The sequence below is a fragment of the Halichoerus grypus genome, chromosome 5 (genome assembly GCF_964656455.1).
Source record: "Halichoerus grypus chromosome 5, mHalGry1.hap1.1, whole genome shotgun sequence".
NCBI classification, from domain to species: Eukaryota; Metazoa; Chordata; class Mammalia; order Carnivora; family Phocidae; genus Halichoerus; species Halichoerus grypus.
The window spans coordinates 36,009,054-36,031,318 of record NC_135716.1 but is presented as its reverse complement, the minus strand read 5'-3'; the positions used below and the strand labels follow the sequence as shown (position 1 = coordinate 36,031,318).

At 37.8% G+C, this 22,265-nt stretch overlaps 1 protein-coding gene across 4 annotated transcripts in view; it reads right to left on the bottom strand.

The window, feature by feature from the left end:
* Positions 1-22,265, bottom strand: part of ANKRD46 (ankyrin repeat domain 46) — a 35,299-nt gene that overhangs the window by 5,696 nt on the left and 7,338 nt on the right. For 3 of the 4 annotated variants that reach the window (XM_036072733.2, XM_036072736.2, XM_078072174.1), the window contains 2 exons: positions 1,871-2,208; positions 537-695 (listed from right to left, as the gene is read on the bottom strand). In XM_036072733.2, the coding sequence (XP_035928626.1) occupies positions 537-695; positions 1,871-2,181 (470 nt within the window). In that variant the 5' untranslated portion in view covers positions 2,182-2,208. Of the gene's footprint in view, positions 1-536; positions 696-1,870; positions 2,209-12,238; positions 12,346-22,265 lie in introns of all 4 variants that reach the window. The other variant, XM_036072734.2, reaches the window with a different exon arrangement.

The window sequence follows — 22,265 nt, the reverse complement described above, 5'->3', positions numbered from 1 at the left end:
TTACAGGAGCCCAAATTTCATTTGTTCCAACTCATGGGAAAGTTACTTTCACTTTCACATTACTGAATTGTGTGCTAAATCTTCATTTCTCTCTTCCTGTTTTACTTTTCCTCAGCACTCCACTTTCCTGCCTTTGAAATGGCCTTTTTGGTCTTTTCTAATACTGTCCAAGTTTCTAGCTATCTTTCTCCTCCTTTCTGCAATTCCATTTGGCTTGTGACCTGCACTTGAAATTCTCAAACTCCTGCTTCCTTCCCTCATATCCAGCTCTTAACCACCTCTTCCCCCTTGTGCTGACAATACTGCAGCCTTCCTTGCACAGGGACTAAGAGAACATTACGTGCATGTGGGCACGTAGTACTTTCTGTTAATAGCTTCTCAATTGTAATCTGGAGCCATACGGACCTATATAAAGTTCAAAGAAAGTATCAAAGCTCTGTACTTGAAAGCAAATAAATAGAAAGCTCACAAAGTTGTCATAAAAGATCCAAAGACTTAAAGTGACTTGCCCCTTAAAAAATTACATTGTTAAGTACCTTTCACTCTCAGCTGTCTGCATGGTCTCCAGTTTTGAGTGAGTTCCTCTGTTAAACCCTTTTACCTCTTGTTCTTCCAAAGATTCCAGCAATCGGATGACATCTTTATTCACTCCTCTGCGCTTTGCCAGGACCAAGGGTGTAGCACCTTGATGATTACTAAAAAAGTTCATAAATATAAACAGGTCATCATAACAGTTGAATTATATTGTTAGTACCCACCTGTGTAGATCTCAGTGACAAAGGCATGGGCCGAATTAACTCAAAGCCCAGAGCAGAACCAATGGCTGAACTGGAACTTGAATTTTGAGTAAACCTATTTTTTTTCCTTGTAGGGAAAGAGGAAAAAGAATATAGAGGCAAAAGAGTAAATGCATGAGAATAAATAAAAGAAAAAGAGGACATTTTCTTAGAAACTAACTGGAAAGTTCTAGATTCTAGATTCATTCTTACCTGACATTTACATTTTATGGCAATAGAGCATATTGAAAAAAAGAAAAGTCTAAGAATTAAAAACAAATAAAAGCCCAAAGCAACCAAATAAGCTGCTTTGGTTCACCTACCTATTTAACACTAATAAGAGAAGACAGCCAAGTAACAGTGACTCCCATAGCCAATTCCCACCACATTTGTCCATCACATTTGCTGTCTTTTTCAGATTTAGGGACCAATAAATCAAGGCAACATGTAAGTGTAGTCTAAATGTCAAGCTCAGTTTTAAAGATGGTCTCACACCTTTTCCACTCTAGAGACAAGGTATCACTAAAACAAACACTTCTTCAAACTGTTCAGCATAAAAAGGACTCTGAGCCCCAGAGAGATTATGAAGCTAGCATGGTATATTATATGATAGAAGACAAACAGTTTGGAATCAGGCAGAACTAGGTTCAAATTCCAGCTGTGTGACCTCTTTGTTTAAACCCTTCTTGTCTCAACTACTGCATCTGTAAAATGAAGATAACACGGACCTCAAGAGCTATTCATTCTAAGGATTAAATGAGCTAAGGTAAGTAAACACAGTGCCTGGTCCATAACAGATATTCAACAAATGTTAGTTCTTTTCTTTTTCCCTTATCTGACAATACACAATTATTGGTAGCAGAACCTCACCACTATTTTCATAGAAAAACTTGCACCGCTTCAGCATAAATCTAGAAGTCAGCCTCTTGTTTCCTCACTCCCCTAACAAGATTACCTTGTCCTCCATGCCTTGTTGAACTTGTCACTGTAGATGATCAACGAGAAAGCAGAATCAATAGACTCTGAGATTGGACCACTGGCTGACAAACTAATGGGAAGAAATGACTAGATTTCAAAAACCACAGAGGACTTACCAAATATCAATTTTGAGTCCATTGGAAACTAAGAATTGAATAGTATCCACGTGGCCACAGAGATGCAGGGCTGTGTTTCCTTGATAATCTGTGGCCAGAAGATCAGCACCAAATTTATGCAACAGTTGGCAGATGTCAACATTCCCTCTGGCTGCTGCGAGGTGAAGGCCTGTTCTGCCCCTGCTGTCACGAATATTTGGGTCAAAGCCGCTTTCCAAAAGCCGCTTGGAATAGTTAAAGTCTCCATCAATACAGGCTTGTAGCAAGGGCACATTAGTCTGAGACGAATCATTTACAAAAACGTAGGACATTATTCTGATGGAGCGGATGGACTATGCCTGTAATGAAATATGAGGTGAGATTCGGTGAAGCCAAACTAAATGAAGACAATGAAGTCATTTAGAGAAGCACTATTTCTTATCCTTCTTGGCCTCCTGCCTCTAATAAATTACCTCACCAAACAGAAACAACAACAAAGTTATCAATTATGTTTTATTTCTCAATAAAATGTCTTATTTTCTTCATATCCACTTGATCAAAATTGCAATTAAATTACTATAAAGCTCTATTTTGCTTTTCATTAAATAAAAAGATTAAGAGAGATTTTTAAAGGTAAGGAAAATATAATCACTTAGATTTAAGTTTACTGCATTGTCAGAAGACATATATAACATGATCCTTAAACTTCAAACACATGCTACTGCTGGTAGAGATTCTTATTTAAAACAAAGTAACTCTCTTTCACATATTTGCCTTTTATCATATTTGATATATTCTACATGGTAAACAGAACTATCTGCTCAAAAGTTAACTAAATCAGCAAGAAAATAATGAAATAACTTAATTCATATTCAATAAAGACCTGCTGAATGTTTTGTCTATAGCACAAACTTCAATTTTCAGGGGAAAGAGAAAAGCTAAGAAAAGCAACAAACTGAATTTAAAAATTGGAAATACCATGAAATCAATTCAGACTGTCTTTTTTACAGTATTGATTCTATTCTGTGGTTACCTAAATATCTGATTTTGCCAAACTCCCATTGTCTGAAGACTGAGAGATGAAGAAAAACAGGTCTGTCTGGGAATTCAGAGGCAGGACAAAGGCAGCAATCCCAACTGTGTCCACCCCACAAATTTCATCCATCTGAGTAACCTAGCCTCTCCAGTGCGTCCACACCTCTTTCACTGATACTTCTTGCTCCAGCAGTCTCTTGGTCTGTGTGTGTGTGTGTGTGTGTGTGTGTGTGTGTCTGTCTCCCTGACCTCCTCTTGGTTCATTTAAGGAAAGTTAAAGTCTGACAAAAGAAACCTTACTAAGAAATTGAAGAGAAAATAAACCAAAAGAAGAAAACACAAAGGCAGAGACCAATGTGTTTATAGAGATAACACCCTCACTCTACAGTCACAAAAGCTGAGTCACAGACAGGGTTGGCTTGTAATTTGTCAAACAAAGTCTTTCTTTCTGGAACACTGATGGAATTGGATGTTAGACCAATCTATTCTTGTGTCTGACCTCAAGTGGATTCAGGAAAACATGGCTACGGAGTTTGGTGAGATTCTTGGCCCCCACTCCTTTTAGCCTGGTTTCCCAGCAGAGCCACGGTCCCTCTAGACATGAGCTACTTGCCCCTAGAGCTCTGCTGCCTCCACGGGTTCTCTGTGCAAAGGGGAAACAGTCACACACACTGAGGGCCTGTTCCAAGCTAGGCACCATACCAAGGGTGCCTAATGCATTTTATTTCATCTTCCTAACAACTCTATGGTAAGGGTTATTATACTGAATTTTAGTAAGGAGTCACTGAAAGATTTCAAGCCAAGGAAATGGCATGGTCTTTTAGTCTTTCAGAAAGATTACTCTGTCAGCAACAGGGAGAGGGTAGATTAGAGGGGGTCAAGGCCGGGGACTGGGAGATCAATCAGCAGGTCACTGCAGAAATCCAGTCAAGAAATGATGACAGCCGGATCTGAGGCTGTGTCAGAGAAAAGGGAGCACAATGGAGACGGATAAAGAAGACAGAATTAGCACAACTTAATGACCCGCTGCATAGAACAGGTGAGAAGGAGTTGTTAAGGCTAATTCTAAATATGGGAAAAATCTGCTGAGGATTAAGAATTACAGAGATCAAGATAAAATAGACTTCAGATTATGACACTATATAATGGTTTTTAAAGAAATTAACCCATTGAGAAGAAATTGCTCATTAAAATAGTCAAGAATTCTCTTTTGAGGGTAGCCTCCCTATTTTCCCCTATAGTATTCCCTGGATTAGATCATTAAAAAGGACAAAGCTGGGCGCCTGGGTGGCTCAGTCGTTAAGCGTCTGCCTTCAGCTCGGGTCATGGTCCCGGGGTCCTGGGATCGAGCCCCACATCGGGCTCCCTGCTCTGCGGGAAGCCTGCTTCTCCCTCTCCCACTCCCCCTGCTTGTGTTCCTTCTCTCGCTGTGCCTCTCTCTGTCAAATAAATAAAAATCTTTAAAAAAAAAAAAAAAGGACAAAGCTATCAGAAGCATTTTTAAAAAACTAAAATACCACATATCAAGTGCTTTTCAAGAGATAACATGTTTTGGTTGAATTCTGTAAGAATAGATAATGAAAAACAAGCTACTTGATATTTTTGTTTCTAACACAGTAAGAATTCTTGTGGTTTGAAGACTTGGGATTCTTCTGAATGTTGGCTCAGTGGGGGGGGGGGGGGAAGCCTTCCTTGTTTATTAAGTGAGAATAAGTATGGTGTATTTTTCTTTGTGTCCTTGAGAAACTAACTTTACCCCCAAATTTAATAAGGCCAATGATAGATAACATTTTTCATCTTGATCACAGAACTGAATCTGCCACAAAGCAAGGCATCGAAGCTTTCACATACTCTGAGGAAGTTGACGGCAGAAAAATACTCATGTAAGCCTGAAGATTATATCTTTCTTTCAGTGGTCAGCCAGCAGTTTCTCTGAATTCTTAAGAAAGTTCAAGAGAATATCCAGAAATGTGACAGCAAGGATCTACAGTAAATAGTAACTTTAGTTATAACAAGGGTGTGACATGAAGTCTAGCTGTTCTATTAAACACAGACAAGCTGGTGGGGTCTGTGAATATTCTCCAGAAAATCTATGGGTAAGGCATCAATTTGCGAGCTAGTAGTAACTGACAAGTAAGAAAGTAGTGAAAAGGGAGCACAGAAGGCCTCCTAAGGAGTGACTCTGTTGCCCACAAACAAGAACGCAGGTCAGAAATATAAAAGAAAAAGAATCAAATTATGTGCCATCAGAAGAGAACAAACTGGACTCTGAAAATTCATGCTAAGTCCCTGGAATTCAGAATGCACATATTTCACGTTATAAATGGTGGTTAGATCTCAGAGTAGCCCACAAAAGCACTTCTAGAAATAAAATGCTATTTGCATGGGGGGAAAGTAAAAAGAACCAATACTTATATCTAAACCAAACAGGATACGTTTAAGAAAAAATATTTCTAATCCATCCTGAATGCTGGTACTTAAATCTCCCCCAGGAGATTGATCCTCTGCCCCCTTTGCTTTTCAGTGTGAAAGAAAAACTGGCCCAAATCTATCTGCAGACTTTTCCACATGCCAGACCCTGCTTCTCCTGAAATGTGCTGCTGCCTCACCTTCATGCTCTTGCAGGGACCCCCTCAGGTTTCCCCTCTGCACTCAGACATCTCAAGTACCTTGTCTGCCCCACTATACTCTTCTTGTGAGGGACTGTGGAACAAGGGCCATGCACAGGCAGTAGGGACCACAAAAAATCAGTATTAATCCATGAAACTAACAGTTACTATGTACTCAAAATATGGCAAATACTATGCTAAGTGGTAGGATATAAAGACTGAATCCCGAATCTATAGCTCAGGTTGAGATTCAGATTAAGCTTTCACTGGTCATTCATGCTCAATTTTTATCAAATCCCTTTAAATAAACTTGTATGAGAAATAATTAATGGTATTTTATGAGGCTCCATTTAAATACATAAGTCAGGTTGTATCATAAGGGTTATCAGTGCTAGACTGGAAGATGAGGGCTGACAAACTGTATGTACCAATTTAGACAAACTTCAGATTACTGCACCACTTAATTTCCTTGCACGAATATTCTGAATTCGCCCAAAGTATAGTACCTTTACTTTCTTATCATGACCACTGGGGGCTGGATCTTCACGGCTAAAGCCTACCTCTAATATATGATTTTCAATGTTAAAATGGTACAGGTGTTAGAATTCTGAAAATAGTAGGGTTCACATTACGAAAAGGTCAAGCTTTGCTTCTCATTTGGAGACAGAATTATAGATTATATAGTTACCCCTTCAAATGACCTGTTAAATTCATAAGAATGTTCCTAAACTGATGGTGACCAGAAGGGGAATGGGTGGGGGATGGATTAAATAGGTGATGGGGATTTAGGAGTGCACTTGTTGTGATGAGCACTGAGTGCTGTATGGAAGTGCTGAATCACTATATTGTATGCCTGAAATTAATATTATACTATATGTTACCTAACTGGAATTTAAATAAAAACTTAAAAAAAATTCACAAGAAAATTTCTTTAAATTGACAAGACAATGCTTCTGCCATTTTCTTCTGATGACAAGCCCCATAAGAAAGTACATTTGATCAAATTACAGATTTATGTGATTTCAAACTTATTACACAAATGCATTAGACCTAATTATACTTGAAACCTCCAAGAAAATGTCTAAGACCCCAAATAGAACTTAATCACTAGAAATCTGTTAATAGCTTCTCAAGAAGTTATGAAAGTGAGTAAAACTTAGAACACATATTAACTATGGTTCAAAGAGTGAAGAGGACTAAAGATTTTTAAATTAAACGTTTTGAGATAATTGTAGATTCACACGAAGTTGAAAGAAATAGTACACAGAGATCCTATGTACTTTTACCCAGTTTCCCCTGATGTTAATATCTCACAAAACTATAATATCACAACTAGGATACTGACATTGCTAATTAAGATCTAGAACATTTCCATTACCACAGAGCTCTCTCATATTGCCCTTTTACAGCCACACCTACTTCCCTCCCACCCCCACCCCACCTTATCCCCTGGAAACCACTATCCTGTCTTCCATTTCTAGAATTCTGTCATTTCAAGAATGTTATATAAATGGAACCATACAGTATGTAACCTTTTATTTTTTTTCACTCAACATAATTCTCTGAGGATTCATTCAGGTTGTTGTGTATATCAATAGTATCATTTTTTCTACTGCGGAGTAGTGTTCCATGGTATGAATGTACCACAGCTTGGTTAGCCATTCACCTTTTGAAGGACATGTGGTTGTCTGCAGTTTGGGGGTGTTATGTTAAAGCTTCTAAAACATTCAGGTACATATTTTTATGTGAACGAATGTCTTCATTTCTCTAGGACAAATGGCCAGAAGTGCAATTGCTGGTACGGATGCTTAAAGGTTTGGACTGAAGGACAGTTGACGGGGCGCATGGGTGGCTCAGTCGGTTAAGTGTCTGCCTTCAGCTCAGGTCCTCATCCCAGGGTCTTGGGTTTGAGCCCTGCATCCGGCTCCCTACTCAGCAGAGAGTCCACTTGTCCCTCTGCCCTTCCCCCTACCTGTGCTCTCTCATGCTCTCTCTCTCAAATAAATAAAAATCTTAAAAAAAAAAAAAAAAGGAGAGAGAGTCAAGTCTGAAGGTGCCTACTGTCCCCATGCAAAAAAAGAAAAGGGAAAGGAAAGGAAAGGAAAGAGAAAGTAAGGTCTTCTTTGGGATCATCTGTCTGGATGGCTCAGGCAACCAGGACAGTAAGAGGTTATTTATGGAAGAGTTTGTTGGAGTAAGCATTAATAAGGGCCCTAGTATTTACCAAAGGTAGTGTGTAGTAAGAACCATTCCACAAGTAGAGTTAGAAACATTAATGTGTGATTATGAACACTGAATTGGTATCTTTCAAGATTCACAGAGGGCTGAGTCTGTTCCCCTGTAAATGAACATAAAAGCTAAGCATAGCGAAGACTGGTTTTCAAGGTAGGAAGAGCAGGAGACAGAGAGATAAGATATGGTCTGACTTCCTGAGGGACTACTTTCAGGAGCGTACAATACTCCAAAAACGCAGTTTTTCTAGTGTCAGAAGACACTAGAAAGAGCTTGGCTACCTCACCCAGAATGTATCTGGAGCTAGACTGCTGGGGTTTGAACACCGGTTCAGCTACTTAGCTGTGTGACTTAAGTACTCAAAAATTAATAGTTACTACCTTCCTGAGGATGGGCACAGCTCTGGGGAGACAGTTCTTTATGTACTGAAGATAGCCTGCGTGGAACATTGAGCACTGATCCCCTGCTAACAGAGCAGCATCTAGCAATGGGGTGACCTCTAGTGGAGAGTAAAGAAGTCCAAGAAAGGAAAAGAGAACTGGTTCCCGGCAGAGGAAAACCCACAAGAACAGTCAATTGTGGGAACAGTCAAGCCCCAGAAAATCCTCTCCTTGTTCACCATGTTCCTAAGGGACAGTGTCCATGAGGGACGGTGACTACTTCAGAGGCCAATTCCATGGGACTGTTAAAAGGAGAACTCTGGGAGGTCACGTCTTGGAGGGCTGGCACAGCCTAAAAGACTTTATGAGGATGGAGCCACTCATACTTTAGGATGAAGCAGTTTCCTAGATATCAGTAACAAGAGCTCCTAACACCACACAGCGCTTGTCTCAGGCCAAATGACAAAACAATAAGGAGGTTTCAGTGGAAGCATGTGAGTCACTGACCTGATGGGAAGTTCTAGTTAATATTCTTTTTCTTTTAAATGTTTCTTTTATGTTAATATTGGGTCATATCTACATAACTTTAAGATAGTATTCTTGATGGTTAAGAACTAATGGAGAAAACCTGTCATATTTTAATATATACTCATTAAACCTAACTTTAAATTGGTCTTCTATATCTAATATCACCAACCATAACGTATTGATTTACTTTTCATTTTGAAAAGCCACTGGGAAAGGCAAGACTAAGTGCCATATTCTTGGTTCCCAGTGGAATGACACTATGCCTACAAGCAACTTCAGAGATCAAAGCACCAGACACTTCAGCAAAATGCAAGGGAAAAATGGCATACCTGGAGAGACACATTATCAGAGGGGACTGCCTACATTTTCTAATGTCATAGAAAAGTACTAAAACTTAGAGCATATACAGTAAATGGAAACCCAAATCTGGATTCTCTATACCTCATGTGGTTATTCTTAACCTTTTAAAAGGATACAGTTGTTTTAAAAATATAAAAATAACCTCAAAGAACCATAAAATAAGAACTTCCAATGAAGTCATTAAATCCTAACTGCTAGCACTTTAGAATTACTGTTCTTAAAATCCAAGTGCTGTACAGACCCAGATATTAGGCAAGGGGAAAAAGCCACAGCTAAGAGAAATCTAGCTCTGCAGAAGTAAAAATTTTAACAATTTAATTCCTTCTCAAAACGTTAATAATATATTTTTTCAGCCTGCTTATCTTCAATAGCTGTATTTCTCTAATAGAGTGGTCTTAATAATTTCCAAGGCTCAGAGAGGTTAATGAATCTAAGGCCACACTGCTGTTAAGAGTGGGCTTCAAATTTAGTCTACAATATTTCTAATATGCCATGCCACCTCTACATAGTTATCAAGATAATCAGCAGGAAATGGCTCATACAAAGCTCGGTTCCATATTCACAACTGTTTGCAAAAATTCCTGCCAGACCTTGTCTCTAAAATGCAAGAAATGGGTCTGAGATGTCTGTGTATCCTTGCAGATTACATAGTGCCTGGCACATTTTTTTTGAAATCTAGACATAGGAGAATCCAAATAATTCTTTGTGGATTATACACTCAATTAAGCTCATCTTAACAAGATTTCATTTTTTTAAGATTTTATTTATTTGAGAAAGAGAGAGAAAGAGAGATTGAACATGAGCAGGTTGAGGGGCAGAGGGAGAAGCAGACTCCCCACTGAGCAGGGAGCCCGATGCGGGGCTTGATCCTGGGACTCCGGGATCATGACCTGAACCGAAGGCAGATGCTTAACTGACTGAGCCACCCAGGCACCCCCATCTTAACTGGATTTTAAGGTAACATTTTTTATGACCAATTCTATAATTTATTGTAAGTTTATTAAGAAAATAAATATGAACAAAGAGAAGAAAATACAAGTTACCCATAATCCTACCAACTAGAAATAACTATTATTACTACTTTGGTGCTATGGTCCTCCAGCCTTTTTTTCTATATGAATATATATTTAATTCATACTATAAATACAAATGTTAAACTTTTTTACTTACTATATCATGAACATCCTTCCACATTACCAGTCTTCCAAAAACAATTTTTAATGGTTGTATTCTATAAGACTGTATAATTTTCCGTAATTTTCTTATTAAATTCCTTAGCACTTTAAAAAAATTTGCTTTGCATTTTTCCTCTTACCCGAATTTAAATTCATTGACATTTTAAGCCAATCAAAACATAGTCTAAGAGGGGCACCTGGGTGGCTCAGTTGGTTAAGTGACCACTCTTGGTTTCGGCTCAGGTCATGATCTCAGGGTCCTGGAATCAAGCCCTGCGTGGGGCTCCCCGCTCAGAGGGGACTCTGCTTGTCTACCCTTCTCTCTGCCCCTCCCCCTGCTCACTCTCTCTAAAATAAGTAAATCTTAAAAAAAAAAGCATAGTCTAAGAGACTTTTAAAACAGTATTTTTGGTCAAAATCTGACTATCAATAGATTCTCAGGCAATGTATTTAAAAGATGTGACACAGATGGATCCACCTATAATGTGGAATTTTTTTTTTTCTTTTTTAAAGATTTATTTATTTATTTGAGAGAGAGAGAGAATGGGGGGCAGGGGAGGAACAGAGGGAGTGGGAGAGAAATCTCAAGCAGACTCCCTGCTGAGACCGGAGCCCCACTTGGGGCTCGATCCCACAACCCTGAGATCATGACCTGAGCCAAAATCAAGAGTCGGATGGATGCTCAACCAACTGAGTCACCCAGATGCCCCTAGTCTTATTTCTTTATGGACAATAGTTTTACTTTGACAGCAATCTTGATGCAACACTTGCTTTGCTCACAATAAAACGTCAAATATGCAGTTCATCTTAAACTACAGTTCACTTTAATTTGAATCCCTTTTAGAATTCTTACTTATCAATTTTTTGGAAGATTGTCTTAGAAGGGCCGGGGAAATAAATTCTCATAGATCGTATGGCTAGAATCTCAATTCTTACCCTTTGAGGTATCTGTCCAAAATAAAGGCAAAATATGTGGATATTTGTTTTGAGTTCTTAAAAAAGAAAAAAGGTAGCCGCCTTTTTGAAAGCATGGAAGTAAATTAAAAAAAAGAATTGAGAATATTATCCTTTCAGGATATTCCAGCACCATGAAGAACATGTACAGGAGGAAGTTTTTTTTTTTTTTTTTAAAGATTTTATTTATTTATTTGACAGAGAGAGACACAGCGAGAGAGGGAATACAAGCAGAGGGAGTGGGAAAGGGAGAAGCAGACTTCCCGCCGAGCAGGGAGCCCGATGCGGGGCTCGATCCCAGGACCCTGGGATCATGACCTGAGCTGAAGGCAGACGCTTAACGACTGAGCCACCCAGGCGCCCCAAGGAGGAAGTTTATAAGTAGAACCTTCTGAATTTTACTTCCAAGTCTCAAAAATAATTAACAGAAGTTCAAAAAGAGTAATTTTTAGATATATCTGGATCTACTACAGACACATTTTTACTTTACATCTCATTTTGTGGTATTTCCAAGTCTAACTTGATTTGTTTAAAATTCTCAATGTTGTGATTTCTTCAATGCCAAGCTACCAATTACTTCATAATTAAAACTTTATTAAAGCAATAAAGGTGAGGTTAATTTGAAATGTGTGAATTACAGAATGCTACTAAAGGCCAGTTCATTATGTTTAAGTTCATATAATAACTGAAAGTAGGCTAATCAGGCATTACTTAGTTCTTAGGAAAGAAAGCTTAATGAAAAAAAAACAAGGATTTGTTTATATGTCTGCTATTACTATGCAACTACTTAGCAACATGATACATAATATTTAACATCTATTAAGTTATTATATTCCAGGCACTATTTAAGTGTATTTCCTGGAATGACTGATTTAATCCTCAGATAAGCCTTATATATAAGGTAAGTATTATCAATTATCCTCATTTTATGGGCAAAAAAAAAATGGCACTAAGTTTGCTTTCATAAGATTCTTTTTCATATAATGAATTAGTTTAGGAAATTTTTCATCAAAGATTACATAAAGGGAAACAGTCTAGCCCACACACTCTGAATTAACTCCTTATAATCATTTCATACAAAGTAAATTTTTCAAACTGCAGAAAAACAATAAATACCTGGAACTGTTTCTTACTTTGCAGGAAACACCGGTCACATGTTTACAGGAAACATTCAGTCATATATTCTGAATTAACTCTTTGCAATCTTCTCAAAGTAATCTTTTCTAAGTGTGAGAAAACAACATCAAAATATTTGGAAATACATTCTACTTTATAGGAAGTGACTAAATCCCTGGAGTCATTATTCTCATGTATTTCTTACTCATTGGGATAGTGAGAAAACACTTGTCTAAATTTTTCTTTCTCCATCAGAAAACAAACAAACAAGGATTTCTGATATATATTTCTTCCAATGTTTGTGTTACTTGTATCTTTGCATTATTTTAACAGTTCAATTCAACTTTTGGAAAAATATTGGCTTAAAATAAAAATTAATTGTTCACAAATGGAGTACTGGTACCGTGGATATTTTATTTTACTCTAATACCTTTCAATATTTTCCAAAATCTTTATTGTGTAATTTTAGCCTGTTTAAAATTCTTAGCAAGGGACTTGCCCCCATAGGAAGTCTTCAGTTTATAATTCGTAATTATATAATAAAGATAGTAAATAAGCACTGGAAGGTCAATCTGAAGTCTTTCATGCATATGTATTATTTTTGTAATAAAGTGATTTTTTTTTAAAAAAATCAGGTTTTTCCTGCAACAGCAGCACTTTATTTATGAACTAATGGTGCCACCTTGTGGGCTCCCTGGGCTTCAAGTACAACTTCAGCATCCAAGACAAGAATACAGCAAGAGGAGGGAGCACCTTGGAAGTTTTTGTTTCGTTTTCTTTTGTTTTGTTTTTGTTCTTAAAGTTTACTTACTTACTTACTTATTTTAGTAATCTCTACACCCAATGTGGGGCTCGAACTCACGATCCTGATATCAAGAGACCAATGCTCTACTGAATGAACTAGCCAGGCTCTCCTCTCTTTGTTTTATTTCAGTTACTTACCATTATCATTCTCAATAATTCTTAATTAGTGAAAATTCAGAGTTGAGCTGAAGCTCAATTTTCCTTAAAAAAAGTTTATCTAACATAATGTTGTATGTCGATTATACCTCAATTAAAAAATTAACCAAGCAAATTAATAGCATAAATAATGATTCCAGGACTATTCGGAGATCTAAATCTCGTTAAACCCACCTTAGCAGACTTCATTTATACAAAATTAAAGTGCTAAAAAAATGACATTCCTGGGATGCCTGGGTGGCTCAGTCAGTTAAGCATCTGACTCTTGATTTCGGCTCAGGTCATGATTTCAGGGTTGTGAAATCAAGATTCTCTCTCTCCCTCTGCCCCTCCCCCCTCTAAAAAAATGACATTCCTACTATTCATTTATTTGGTGTTATTCAAAAATACAGGAACTACAACTTTTGTAAATTACTCATTTTCTAAATAGTTCACAAAATGTAAACCAGATTCACCTCAAACAGTTTGAAGGCACAAGACTGTTCTTAGGAGAAACTTGAATACTTTCCATAAAGTTTTTACGGCCAGGAAGGCCATTTTGGATTATCCAACCCAATCTCCTTATTTTACATATAAAGATACTGAGAATCAGAAAAGCTCTAACTTAACATGCTACTTTACAAGCAAACTACCCCTTACCCTCAAGATTCTAGCTCCATTCATGATTCACGGTGGAAATATAAGGTACATTATCTTCAATGTAACAGTTTGTAACAATTCTCTTGTCATCTGTCCCCATCTAATACTTTAAATTGTGCACCAGATGGATGCTAGAATGTACAGCATCCTTCACACAAAACATCCATTCTAGTGACATAGGATGGACAAGGGCCCTCCCTAGGCTATACAAGCCCACAGAGGATCTAGTACACTTCTTTGAGGTGTGCTCTGATTGCATGTGAAGCTATGTGAATCACTGTGGTCTAGAGCTCCATACTGCTTACAGTGATGTCCTATGTAGACCCTTAAAATTCAAGAACTCCTGACACATCATTATTAGACCCACATCCTACCTCACTTATTCCAACCTCTAGGGACCCTGGTAAGTAAGGATATACGATGAAAAAAATGACTGAAGAGAGGACTAAGGAACCAACTTAACCAAATAGCCTCTAAAAATGGCATGGTTATGTATAGCCACAAAAGGACCACCATTTGGGGTGTGAGACATTTCCTCTTTTTCCTTAATTCCCTAAGAATTAAGGATAAGACCTTTGGTAGGAAGGGAGTAAAAGATGAAGAGTAGACGTCTGAGACTTTAAGGGAAGCTTTTGTTTCCTTGCCTGTTGCCCCCCCCCCTTTGGACTAGGGGCAACCTATTTTGGGGAGGCATCTTCTGATACCCAGAGAAAAGAAAATAGAGAATGACATACAAATGACTCTAGGTTCAAGAAAAGAGAAATAGGGATTCTTTTTCCCCTAAATTTTTTAGCCCATTTTAGGAGGATTAAAAATAAGAATTACAGGGAGAAGTTGTATTTTTTGGCTGGCGCTTTCCTCATGCTGCCACTTAGGAACCTAAAATGCGGGGCACAAGGTGGGAAATGCCAGTATTCTGAGGCAGAGCTTAATTGGCAGTCTTGATAGCTTTGTCAATATAACAGTAATTCCGAGTAAAAAGGACAATGAATTACAGCAATCTTCTTTCCGACTGAGACCTGGCCCCCACAAAACCTCTCCTGTTAAAATGGCAGATCTGTGAGTTGGCTCGGTTTAAGTCTATGTACTCAGAGTTCTAGGGAATCTTTCAGAAACGGGAGTAGGGCTGGCAAATCCCTGTATCAGTTTCCCATGGAACTATTTTTACAGACTGCCCAGAGACCTCCCAGGTCATTGGGACCAACATGAGAAAAAGTGGTTAGTGACTAAGGATCTCTAGTTTTCAGCTACATGGCTCTTCATATAATTCCCTTGGTATGCCCCAAGACGTAAATACTTAGTTTTAAAAATACCTCTAAACCCCACGATATATCATCAAAAATACTTAAAAATAGCACTAAATATTAGCACACCACAATGTTGAAAACCAGTACTGTAGTTATTAATGCTAGGCACTTTACATTTAAAATTTAAATAGCCACAATACTGGATAATGTAACTCTAATATACAACAAATTTCTGTCTACATATGTCTGTTTCTGGCTCTCTACTCTGTTCTAAAAGTCCGTGGGATATATATGTACCAATATCACAATGTCTTTCTGTCAAATAAATAAAATCTTTAAAAAAAAATTATTTGCAATCTTTTTTTTTTAAGATTTTTATTTATTTATTTGACAGAGAGAAAGACAGCGAGAGAAGGAGCACAAGCAGGGAGAGTGGGAGAGGGAGAAGCAGGCTTCCCACTGAGCAGGGAGCCTGATGCAGGGCTCGATCCCAGGACCCTGGGATCATGACCTGAGCTGAAGGCAGACGCTTAACGACTGAGCCACCCAGGTGCGCCTATTTGCAATCTTCTATCCCATCTGAGTGTCAGGATTATTTTGACATGGAAATTTTGTTTACTATACCAAGTCATACGCTTGAAGATGAACTATCTGGATATTCTTTGCTATCTTTTAATACATTTTTATAATTTTCCCCATGAAGGTCTTGTACATCTTTTATACATTTTATTTTTTAAAAACTTATTGTTTTTATTTCTGCTGTGATTGAGGTCTTTTTTTAACTACAGTTTTAATTTGGTTATTACCAGTACAAAGAATGAAACTGATGCATATGTGCTGACTCACATCAGCAACCCTGCTGAATTCTTACTAACTCTATTAATATATCTGTAGGTTCTCTTGAATTTTCTATGTATTACCGTATTACTTACATAAGTACAGTGTGTTAGTTTAAAAACAAGCCTGCAAATTCTTCACTACATCTTTCTTCAAGAGCTTGAGTTAAAATACCCTCCCCCTGAGTATGGGCTTACTAATTCACTACTAACAAATAGGATATAGTAGAAGTGGCTTGTAAGACAGGTCATAAATTAGACATTGCGGCCTCCTCCTTACTCTCTCACGGATTACTCACTCTGAAACAAGCCAGCTGCCATGTCATGAGGGCACCCAAGCAGTACTATAGAGGTTCCTGTGATGAAGCATTGCTAGTAGACAGCAAGGAACCTAAGCTTTTTGCTAACAGTCTTGTGAGTGAGCCACCTTGGGAAAGATCCTCCAGACCCAGCCAGCCAAGCCTTCACATGGCTAGCCCTGGCTGAGATATTGACTGAAATACTCTGAGCCTGAACCATTCAGCTAAGCCACTTTCCAATTCCTGACCCACAGACATTATTATTTTAAACTTTTCCAATTTATTGGCATAAGTTATTCATTACATACGCTCATGACTAAAAAACAAATCTCTATTATATCTGCATTGTTTCCGATGCTGTTTGTGTTTTTTCTTGTTTTTTCTTTCCTAGATCATTATTGGGAGAAGTCTGTATATTTAGTTTTTTAAAGAACCAGTTCTGGGGTGCCTGGGTAGCTCAGTTGGTTAAGCGGCCAACTCTTGATTTCGGCTCAGGTCATGATCTCAGTCCTGGCATTGAGCCCTGCATCCCCATCCGTTTCCAAGTTCAGTGGGGAGTCTGCTTGAGGGTTCTTTTTGCACACAACCAGCACTCTATTTGTTGAATGAAGCATGTATATTTAAACTGGTCTTAAAAAGATGGGAGTTGGGGAGCGGGGTAAGGTGTGCCAGATCCTTAGGAGAATGAAGAGAGCAGTATCAGGGAAATTAAGCTAAGGAAGACTGCTTGAAGCCTAATGGCAAAGGGGCCTTGAATCAAAGAATCCGTATCTGGTTGCAGTGTAGATGGTGATTGGGAGTTTGGTAGGATGACATCTGTAAGATAATAAAGACAAGGAGGGCACTGGGGGACCTGGTTGGCTCAGTCGAAGAGCATGCGACTCGATCTCAGGGTTGGGTTTGAGCCCCATGTTGAATGTACAGATTACTAAAAAAAAATTAACTTAAAAAAAAAAGACAGGAAGGTCAGGTTACTGTGCCAATACAGTATGTCTCCCTCTCCCTTTGCCCCTCTCCCTGCATGGGTGTGCTTGCTCTCTCTCAAATAAATAATCCTAAAGAAAAAAAAAAAAGAACCAGTTCTGCTGTTTTACTGCTTCTGGTTTCTCTTCATTTCTTCTACTTTAAGTTTTTTATGTGGTTTCTTTTTTTTACCTTCTTGATTTGTATCCTTAACTCACTTTTAATCTTACCTTTTAACAAATTTATTTAAATCTAAAAAAAAGAAAAAAATCTATAAATTTACATTGAAGTGTCAACTGGACTCCACTGGTTTTCACACGCAGTATTTCACATTGTTGTTTAATTATATAATTTCTGTGATGTCCCCTTTTAAGCCTATTAATTATATTTTAAATACCCACGTAAGGGATTTGAAAACCTTTTTTGTTAATTTCTAATTTATTTGCACTGTGGCAAAAGAAAATGGTCTTTGGGGCAAGAATTTATTAAAATTTACAGTCTTTCTTTTGGTTAATGTGCCATGCGTATGTGAAAAGAATGTATGAAGCATTAGTTGAAGATAGAATTCTACTCTCTATATACATACATTTGATCAATTCTTGTTAATTCTGTATTTTTCCAGTTTTTTGTGATATGATATATTGGTTTCTGAAAGTAATGTTAACAGTTTTAATGTCTGATTGTGAATTTATGGATTCTTTCTGTAATCCCATCTAATTTGGAGTTACATTTTGAGACTATGTTTAGGTACATGGATCTTCCCGGAAGACTGTTTCTTTTATTAGTGTGCTTCTTTATTCCTATTAATGTTTCTTGCCTCAACATTTGACATTAATGATATTGACATTATTGTATTACCTTTCTATGGTTATAACTTTGGGGGGATATTTTCCTATTTCAACCTTTATGTATAGTTTTGTTTTAGGTGTATGTCCGCTAAACAGGAAACTAGATGGCTTTTTAACAGTTCTGAAGATTTTTTTCCCATAGGTGAATTTAATCAACTTATATTTTCTATGATTTCTAACCTATTTGGACTGATTTCCACCTATTTTGTGTTTTTTCTGTTTATCATCTATTTTGTTTTCTGTTTATCATCTTTTTCTTCTTTGTGTGTCTTCTGTTGATCATCTTTTTTCGTTTTCTGTTATCTTTTTCCTCTATTTTTTTCCTTCGACTAGTTATTTAAAAATGTTGACATACATGCTAATGTTTCTTAAAGTCTATCTAGAATTTTATTCTGAACACAATGACCAGAATGCACTATAACCACCACAGACCACTCCATGATTGCTAAGAGTTTTAGCTTTACCTTTAAAAAATACCTCTCCCAAACCCCTAAAACTTAAAAAAAAAAAAATTACCTAAATTTATCAACATCTTATCAATCAGATCACTCTTTTTCAAAAAATCCCATGCCTCTCTTCTGGATTCACTCTTCTGGCTGAAGTTCACTCTCCACTTCTTTTAGTGAGGATCTGTGAGAAGTACATTCTTTCAGTCTGCAAATTTGCAAATGACTTGATTTGATGTTATTCCTGAATAACAGTTCAGTTGATCATGAGGTTGTAGTTGCCAGTTTTCCCTCAGTACCTTCAAGCTCTCACTCTGATGCTTCCAGGCATCTATTACTGCCAGGAGATGTCTGCTTCAGTCTAATTGTTGTTCTTGTGTAGGAATGTATTTTTCTTTATTTCATTTAAAATTTTTCACTTTATCCTTAATGTTCTACAGTTTTACTGGGATCTATTTAGGAGGATTTATTTATCCTGCTTGGAATTCAGAATGTATTTGTAATCTAAGTACTCATCCCTTTCTTGTATTCTGGCAAATTCTCTTCAAATAGTGCTTTTCAACCATATCTTCCTATTAAATATATGTTGGAAACTCAAAGATCAATATAACCTTAAAAAAAAAAAAGTTTTTCTGTGCTACTTCTAGGTGCAGTTCTCAGCTCCATCTTCTAATTCACTTACGCTCAGGCTGGTTTGAGTCTAAAAGTTTATTACACTTAAAAAAAATTCTCAACTACTGTCATTTTTCATTTCTAAGAGTTCTAATTAATTCTTCATATCCACCTGTTACTTTTTGTTTCATAATTTACTGTTCATTTTTAATAAATGTGAGTCCTTTTTCTCTTTGAGCATATAGACACTTAATTAAAAGTCTTTGTTGGATGGTTTCCTAAAATTTTTTATGTCAGGACTGAATTTGTGTTCCAATGCTAATATTATTGGATGAGTTCTTCTTAGCATTTAGCATCTTCTTCATTCCTTTTGGAATTTGTGCTGCAAGCTTATTTTGAGAGAAATGTTTATTTGTTTGTTTTTGTTCTCCATTCTTTCTCCCCCATGCTCACTCCTTCTGATAGCTGCCTCCACTTTGCCACCTGGGAATGTAGTTCAGAACCAGGTCTTACAAAAGGTAAGTTGAACTCCTCTCAGTGATAGTGGGGCTATTACAGATTTAGTCGCTGAGCTGAAGTCCAGTTCAGTTCCTGGCCTTGAGACTGCCATGTCCTTCTGCCTTGCTAGGTCCAGCTTCTTTAAGCCATCTGATTCCAGCAGTCAAGAACTGTTTTATTTGGACTCCTTTCCTGCTTAGGGAATTTCTACCCAAAGCCTTGACTTTGAGCCATCACCTTACTCCACTCTTGTCCTATGCAGAGCACTTTTAATCCTCATCACCCAGCAGGAGCCAAATATTTGCCTGCCACTGCCCACTTCCAGAACAGCTGCAGCTCCACTCATCATACTGTGCTTCTACTCTACAGAGAATATGTATATATGTGTATATTACGTATTGTTCTGACTACATCTTTCTGGTTCCCTCTTTTTATGTTTGATTAATTATTGCCATGTACTGAAACATGCACTTAATGTACCATTTTGATCTAAAACCAACTATATGTGTTTTTCTATCCTCAGAAACCTACTGCCACTGTAGTGGACACATTGGCTGCCTACCTAGTATCTGTTCCTACGTTTTTCTGCCCCATAGTACTCAACGGTGTAACTCTTCACTGCCCACATGCCTTGAGGGGGTCAGTCCTGATTATATTAAGCCATGTAATAATTACATTTCCCTAGCTGTAGTGGTTTATTTAGAGGCAGACATGTGACCAGTCCAATAAGACTCTGCTTGGAATGGTAGAGTTAGATATTCTTTTTTCCTAAAAATATGGTGTACTGTAAATAACACCTAAAATTGCTTTAGTCATTTTGACATATATTTTATATACATGTGCACACATACACACACACATGCGTGCGTGCACACACATACAGGAAGCACACAGAGTAGAGAGAAAAATGGGAGTCAAGCCTTGATTAAACCTCATTTGAAGCACATATTAACTCTGGACTTTTTAAATACAGGCATCAGTAAAGTCCATTTTTTTATTAAGACAGTTTAAATTAGGTTTTCTGTTACTTAGAGCCAAATACTTAACAGAGAACCTAAAGTGGTCATTACTACTTGATACCTAACCTACTGCTATCTGCGCCTGTCACCGCTTTCTAAGAAGGAAAAAATATTGTTTTTGTTACATGTTTCAGGAAAAGACAAAGGTCAAAGGAAGGGTGGGGTGTAATGATATCTAACTTGCTTCAAGAATGAGATGAATTAAGGCCTAAGAAATCCCACATTTAAATGGAACAAACAGCACAAAGAATCGGATGCTGACTGAGAGCTGGGTAAATTCTAGGAACTGACCACGGAGATAACCCAGAGAACAAGTTGAAAAGATACTCTTTTTTACAGGCAATACCAGTTTTTGTTTTTAAGAAAAAAATCAACGTAACAGTAAAACACAGCCAAAAGATGGGGAAGGGGCAGAGAAAGATTTAAATGAAAGAAGCAGTGCCATCTGGCAATTGGGAAAAAAGTGACTGACTTGACTTTAGAACTAAAAATGCCACCAAAGTTACAAATGCCTAAACTCTTCCAACAATGTCACACTCAGGACATTTTATAGAGACACAGCGAGAGAGGGAACACAAGCAGGGGGAGTGGGAGAGGGAGAAGCAGGCTTCCCGCAGAGCAGGGAGCCCAATGGGGGCTCGATCCCAGGACCCTGGGATCATGACATGAGCCGAAGGCAGACGCTTAACGACTGAGCCACCCAGGCGCCCCAGGACATTTCATTTTAAAATTAAACTTAGGTTGGGATGCCTGGGTGGCTCAGCTGGTTAAGCGTCCAACTCTTGATCTCAGCTCAGGTCTTGATCTCAAGGCTCTGAATTCAAGCCCCACATTGGGCTCCATGCTGGGTGTGGAGCCTACTTAAAAAAAAAATTAAGCTTATGTTAAAGGAAAAAAAGACATTGTAATTAGTAAGAGAAAATACATAGGTTATTTGACTAGTTTTAATATATTTATTTTGTTTTTTAAAGATTTTATTTATTTATCTGACAGAGAGAGACACAGCGAGAGAGGGAACACAAACAGGGGGAGTGGGAGAGGGAGAAGCAGACTTCCCGCCGAGCAGGAAGCCCGATGCGGGGCTCAATGACCTGAGCCAAAGGCAGATGCTTAACGACTGAGCCCAGGCGCCCCTAATATATTTAGTTTAAAATGTAAAATGCAGCGAAGTATCTAGTCTCATAAAGACCCAATGTGGAAAAGGTAGCTAAGTAAACTGTATTCTTGCAGTTCTTTCTGACTGACTTGCTACCATCCCTAAATAACATTGTACACGTATCTTTTAAGTGATTATATTCAGAAATTTGTGGAAAGTCCTACTTATTAGTACTTAGCAACATATTTATGGATATATCTCCTCAGGCAAGGGAAACAAAAACAAAAAAAATAAACTCTTGGGACTACACCAAAATAAAAAGCTTTTACACAAGAAACCATCAACAAAACAAAAGGCAACTACTGAATGGGAGAGGATATTTGCAAATGATATATCCAATAAAGGGTTAACATCCAGAATATATACAGAACTTACAGAATTCAACACCAAAAAAAGACAAATAATCCAGTTTAAAAATGGGCAAAGAAGGGGCGCCTGGGTGGCTCAGTCGTTAAGCGTCTGCCTTCGGCTCAGGTCATGATCCTAGGGTCCTGGGATCGAGTC